Source organism: Hypomesus transpacificus, chromosome 8 (assembly GCF_021917145.1).
Source record: "Hypomesus transpacificus isolate Combined female chromosome 8, fHypTra1, whole genome shotgun sequence".
Classification (NCBI taxonomy): Eukaryota; Metazoa; Chordata; class Actinopteri; order Osmeriformes; family Osmeridae; genus Hypomesus; species Hypomesus transpacificus.
The window spans coordinates 3630942-3637176 of NC_061067.1; the positions used below are offsets into that span (position 1 = coordinate 3630942).

At 47.9% G+C, this 6235-nt stretch overlaps 2 protein-coding genes across 2 annotated transcripts; both read right to left on the reverse strand.

Annotated features, from left to right (window-relative positions):
• Positions 1-59: 59 nt before the first annotated feature.
• crygn2 (crystallin, gamma N2) lies at positions 60-2041 on the reverse strand. Its single transcript, XM_047024406.1, has 4 exons — positions 1979-2041; positions 824-1072; positions 500-645; positions 60-282 (listed from the first exon to the last, which is right to left on the reverse strand). The coding sequence occupies exons 1-4, from the start codon at positions 1997-1999 to the stop codon at positions 147-149; spliced, it is 552 nt and encodes a 183-aa protein (XP_046880362.1). The 5' UTR covers positions 2000-2041; the 3' UTR covers positions 60-146.
• Positions 2042-2965: 924 nt separating this feature from the next.
• On the reverse strand, positions 2966-6149 carry rheb (Ras homolog, mTORC1 binding). The gene is made up of 8 exons (XM_047024405.1): positions 5859-6149; positions 5080-5151; positions 4667-4734; positions 4496-4578; positions 4339-4395; positions 4164-4211; positions 3735-3816; positions 2966-3431 (listed from the first exon to the last, which is right to left on the reverse strand). The coding sequence occupies exons 1-8, from the start codon at positions 5908-5910 to the stop codon at positions 3339-3341; spliced, it is 555 nt and encodes a 184-aa protein (XP_046880361.1). The 5' UTR covers positions 5911-6149; the 3' UTR covers positions 2966-3338.
• Between the last annotated feature and the right edge of the window lie 86 nt (positions 6150-6235).

Below are 6235 nucleotides of genomic sequence, written 5' to 3' on the forward strand. Positions count from 1 at the left end.
CTCTCACATGAAACAAACACGGGGTAATGTTACATTCATAAATAAAAAAAGCATTGTAGTATTTTTTTTTTTTACATTTTATTTTAAATCATAGCGATAAAAGTCACAGTCCGTGGCGGGGGAGCAGGGGGGTTCGAGGTCAGAGTTTAGAAGTAGTTGACGACCCTACGGATGGACTGGATGTTGGGGTTCTGGGCCTGCCACTCGTTGTGGCTGGGGTAGTTTCCTCTCTCCACAATGTACATACGACCACGGAAGTTAGGCTCCTCATACATCACCCAGCTGCAGAGGAGAACGCACGCAGTTAACATGGTAACATGGTTCATATCTGTCATACCTCGTGCTGGTGGAGCTTTATGTGTGCATGAATGTACATGTTTTTGGGTGTGTGTGTGTGTTTGAGTCAGTGCTTGTGTGTGCTTGTGTGTATGTGTGTATGATTCAGTGCTTGTGTTTGTGTGTGTGTATAATTCAGTGTGTGTGTGTGTGTGTGACTCACGCTCCATCTCCGTAGACCCTGATAGAGTTGATGCAGTTCTTGGAGAAACCACGACTCTGGAGGAAGGGACAGTCGTCACAGATCTCTACACACTGGCCAGAGTAGTTACAGGCCTCGAACAGCTCCATCCTGTAGTGCTCTCCATGCTGGTGGGCGGGCAGACAAATACCGAGCGAGGGGAGAGGGGGAGACAACTTGTGTTACTTTGAACAATATATATTTTTTAAGAAACAATTCAGGATCACAGTGTGCGTGTCATTTCAGGAGGTCCATCCAGCTTCAACTCCTGCCTCATCATCCCAGCCTGATCCCCATGTCTCTCACCATCCTGATAGGCTTGCAGGAGCCCATGTGGTCGTTGTGGGAGTTCCAGCGCTGGAACTCGGGGTACTCTCCATGCTCCAGGATGTACTGCTGGCCCCTGAAGTCAGGGTGGTCAAAGCAGATGAAGGCTCCACTCTCCACACGGATGGAGTTGACCCTGTTCATGAAACCACGGTCCTGGAAGTTGTCACACTCCCCTCTGACCTCCAGCTTCCTGCCTGTGAAGCATTTGCCCTCGTAAAAGGTGATCTGAGGAGAGGAAGGAGAGGGAGAGGAGAGGGGGAGGAGGAAAGGGGTAGGAGGAGGCGGAAAGGAGAGGGGGTGGAGGAGAGGAGAGGAGAGGGGGAGGAGGTGAGGAGAGGGGGGAGAGGAAGGGGAGAAGGAGAGGAGATGGGGGAGAGGAGAAGGACAGGAGAGGGGGGAGAGGATGGAAGGGTTTGTTTAAGTTTACACGTTTAGTAAATTCTCACGTTCAAACAGAATAAATGTACACACACAAACACACACACATAAAGACACCAAACACACCACACACTAGCGTGTGGTGGTTAAGGTGAAATATGTGTTGTGCTGTCAATTTGCTCCTGGGTGGCAGTATTGTGTGAGTGGTCATGAGCAACCGAGATTTAATGCTAGCTGTTCACACAGCAGACACAACAGTATCTCACAACTGACTAAACTAAATGTATCATTCCTTCAAATGTGATTTTTAGAGCTGTCCTCTAATCAAAGATAAGGATGTTATTTTAAGAATTTCCTCTTTTAACCCTTCTGAAACAAAACAGATGAACCTCCAAGCAAAACATCCATTTCATCATTGCTCCATCCGTCTTTCCATTTATAACTCTTCCATCACACTCATACATTTGTGTGACCCTTTTCTCTCCCCTCTCTCATCCATTCTCTGGTCATTTCAGCTCACATCCCTCTATCTTTCTCTCTTCTGCTGTGTGTGTTGCAGTGGTCCAACAGGCAGATAAATGTCGGATAAATCAATACTGACCTATACACCATCTCTCCTTTCACTACATTCCCTCTGTCCTTTCATTTCTTCACTGCTTCTCCACAGGTAAGTGAGGCTACTCTAGTGGAGCCAGGTGTCCCACTGGCCTGCAGTGTGTGTGTGTGTGTGTGTGTTCATATAGACCCACTCACCTTTCCAGAGTACTGCGACATTTTCCTGGATGCTATCCAACTAACCACAAGTAAGAAAGTGTAACAGCGAAAAAGTTGGACACCTCAATTTATACGGGCAAGCGCGTGCATGGGGCTATCGCGAGGCAGGAGGCACAAAGAGCCCACAATGGAGGGCTTAAAGCGAGTGCTGGGTGGGCACATTCTGTTCAGGCCCAGTGCTGATGCTGGTGGTTTGACCCCCACAGGACAGAGCACGGCAGCAACAAAGAAATCTGCTGGGATGGGGCTTTGTGGCATTAGAGGGGGGGGGGGGGCTTCTACTATGGTTTAGTGTCTGCACTGTATGGAGGGGGCTTGGTGTGTGTGATGTAACCATAGTAACCAGGTGTAATACTACATGTTCACACTTTTTGTCTATCTGGGAGTTACTATGAGCTGCCAGACTAAATGCTCTGTATGCATGTGTGTTCATGGACAGCAGGTGATTATATTTGAACATGAAATATGTGAACTGGAGGTAGCACATAATGTTGAGATTCAGGTAATCTACCCACCTGGTTAAATGTTTACTGTATGCATCTGCCCACCAAAGTAAATTCCTTGTTTGTGACCACTTACTTGGCGATTAAACATTCTGATTCTGTCCCTGCTAGTGCTTCTACTGAGCCCGAAGAAGGCAATGCCGCAACAGCACTTAGAGACCAGATTGATTTACACAGCAGTTTAATGGGGTGGACATACTTTAATCTTAATACTACGTAGCAGTAAAACGGAACCCAGGATATAGAGGCTGTGCCAGAGACCGGGATAGAGGCTACAGTATATGTTAAAGGCTGGGGCAATTACTACAGTATGTTAGAGGCTAGGGTAGATGCTGTCAGAGGCTAGAGTAGAGGCTGAGTTAGAGGCTAGGGTTAGGGCTGTTAAAACATCAGGTAGAGGCTGTGCGTTATCTTATTGGATGACTTCATCCCTAGCATCGTCACAAGGACAACAACTCTGTACTGAAACAATAAGCTCCTTTAATGAAAACAGTAGTAAAGTAAAATGGAAGGTTCTACTGTGAAGGGTAGGGACAGGGTAAGGCGCACTGCTGAGGTTAGTAGTGCCATAGTAGTGCCCCCCCCCCTCTCCCCCCAAAAACAACAGACTGGAGAATGGAAAACAATTACAACAAATATATTCATGTTTTTTTTTTATACATTGTTTAAAAATGAAAAACAAAGTTCTTTTCTTTCTTTTATCATTTTTGACAGAAGGAATATGGCAGGCAGCCAGTCAGTTCAAGTACAGGGATGACCCAGTGTCTGGAAGACAGGAGGGGGGGGGATAGAGAGTCCGGGAGTGGGTTAGAGGCCTTAGTGGTCAGAGGTCAGGTCTACATCACGGAGCAGGATGTCCGACCCTGCGGTGCTCCTCCCTCCATCTTCTCCATCTCCACGATGGTCCTCTTAAACACCTCCACCGCCGTCTGACACACACACACACACACCACAGGTAAGAATTAATGTCATACTACAACCTTACAAGAGGCCTGATAACAATATGACCCGGCAGTTGCTATCAACCCTATGTCCATCAGGGTATGCTCTTTGGGTGCTGTGTGTGAAGATGTGTGGTGGTGACTGCTAGGTTTAAGCAAATTGTAAGGCTGAAATATTCAATTAGCAGCTCTCTCTTTTTCTGGGTCTCTCCCTAGGGCTCTCTCTCTCTCTCTCTCTCTCTCGATGGGTCGACTGGATAAAACAGGCATTTCTACCCAACAGGAAATCACCTGGTTCTCCTTGGCTGAGGACTCCATGAAGGCAGCGTTCCATGACTCTGCCAGAGCCTTCCCCTCCTCACAGCTGATTACCCTGCAGACAGAAAGGTTAGCAGCTCGAGAGGTCAGTAGAGAGCCAGGCGGACACACACAGACAGGTCAACAGTGTGCATGTGAGAGGGGACTGAGGGACTGTTTCCCAGGCCGTGCCAGGCCAGGCACTCTGGCACCTTTCCAGGCAAACCCAGAGGGATTCCCTGTCCCAGCCTGGAACCACACAGCTGAGGGACATCTGCTGTGTAAATAAAGATTTGAAGGGCATGGTTGGCAGCCCTGGGCAGATAGGTTTATCCCACCACCAGAGAAGATGAGAACTAGGGTTTTTATGGTGGGGGGGTCCTGACCTTGGGCTGGGTCAGGTCACAGGCCAGGGTCACATACCTTTCCATGTGTAGGTCTTTCTTGTTTCCCACCAGCATGATAGGAACTCTGAATGGGGAGAGAGAGAGAGAGAGAGAGAGAGAGAGAGAGAGAGAGAGACATTCAGTCTGGAAGCAGAAATGAGAAGAATAGAGAATGAGAGTACGGGAGAAGAGGAGCTGAGTGCAATACTTACTGTATATTTCCCACCATATCCAGTAGCTTCTCATGGATGACCTTGACCACTTCAAAGCTGCAACACAGACACAACACCCATCAGTCACATGCTCTACTTCTGGGACCCGTTTGACCGAAGGAAGAGGAGAGGAGGGGTGCAGGGCAGAGAGTTGTACCTCTTGTGAGATGTGACAGAGTATATTAGGATGTATCCATTGATGTCTATTGAGTAGGTCTGAGGAAATATGGAGTATTCATCCTGTAGAGAGACAACAACATCACCAGAGAGACCAGCATGTGGAGAGAGAATACACAGACACCGGCAGCAGCAGGGTGTAACAGCATACCTGCCCTGCTGTGTCGACCAGCTGGAGATGGTAGTCCTGTCCGTTCACACTGATCATCTTGGTAAACGCTGGTGGGGGAAAAGGGGATAGAAATCAGATTCAATATTCTATAGGCAGGAGAAAGAGGGCGAGGGCGAGAGACAGAGCGAGAGAGAGAGAGAGCGAGAGAGAGAGAGCTGGCAGCTCCTGTCTGGCTGTGCTGAGGAGCTCAGAGGCAGTCCACCCACACAACAATTAACAACATTAATGGATATGCGTGTGTGTGTGTGTGCGCGTGTGGACACTGGATGAGAATGCAAACATCCACATGGCTCTGATTCAGATCCCTGTACTCAGCTGCCAACAGAGGAGACATAGTAGTTATCTCATTGACACATGTACTGTCCATACATACGTGTTCTGTACATACTCACTGTTCTCAATTGTGGGATCATAGGCATCTACAAACTGTCCTTCCACAAACTGAATGGTCAGAGAAGACTTCCCTGACAGGAGAGAAAGAGAGAGAGCGAGGGTGATATCACTGTTAGCATCTGTGCTGTCATTCAGCACCCCTCTCCCCACTTTCAGACTCCTAGGGGGAGGGAGGAAAGCCCATGGCTGGAATGGGTCTCCCAGACCGGAGGGAGCGAGCTGTCAAGACTATCATTCACAGGCCGCGGACACGCTGTCTAGAGGGGAGCTGCCATGATGCGTGTGCGCTCATGACGTCCTGTCCGCAGCATCAGGACCGCTCGTGCTCAGCCCCTGCTCCTAGTGTTGCTCACCTAACGGATGAGCGCTCTTGTTAAGCTCCTCCACTAGCCAGCCAGTTAGACAACTAGTTAGTGATTTAAGTACAGAAAAGTATCAATTGAATTTCAAGTTGTCCCAATTGAACTAAAATACGTGGAAGCCCACCCTTCCTTCCATCCCCCCCAAGAACATTTAGTCATGAACAAATGTAGCCTACATGGTTCCATAGCATACGACAGGCTGAAGCTCATCACAGGAGTTTCAGTCCAAGTCGACGACAGGCAGTTTAAGGAAAGAAACATAGCCTCATTGATAACAGTTCATCTTAGCTGGGCTCACTACTGTTGCTTGGCCATCTCATAACCGTGTACACCAGCACTAATGTGCGACCGACGAGTGAAAGAGTCGTGATGATGTAGCCTATAGTTATTGAAATCATGTCAGTTTTTTTACTTACCCACGGATCTGTATCCCAGAATGGCTATCTTTCTGGATTTCAGCTGCGGCATCTTTTCCTAGCAGCTACACCACATGAATCGGCATAAGGAAGCCCTTTACGATGGGTGACGCTGACCGACCGAAAAGTACAGGTTTCAAGTTCCACGCTGGGAACTACGGTTTTCGTTGACAGTTTGTACAATTATTTGTTTGGTTGATTTGTTTAAATACAAAAATTTAACGAAAAAGTACTCTGCATTCTCTGCGTCACTCCCCAAAGCAAAACTATCTGAATAATTCATCAATGGGCGTCTTTGATTTGTCATGCTTTCGTAAATAGGCGGATCGTAACCGTATTCCCACGCTGCCATTGGCCTAAAGATAATGACAACACGA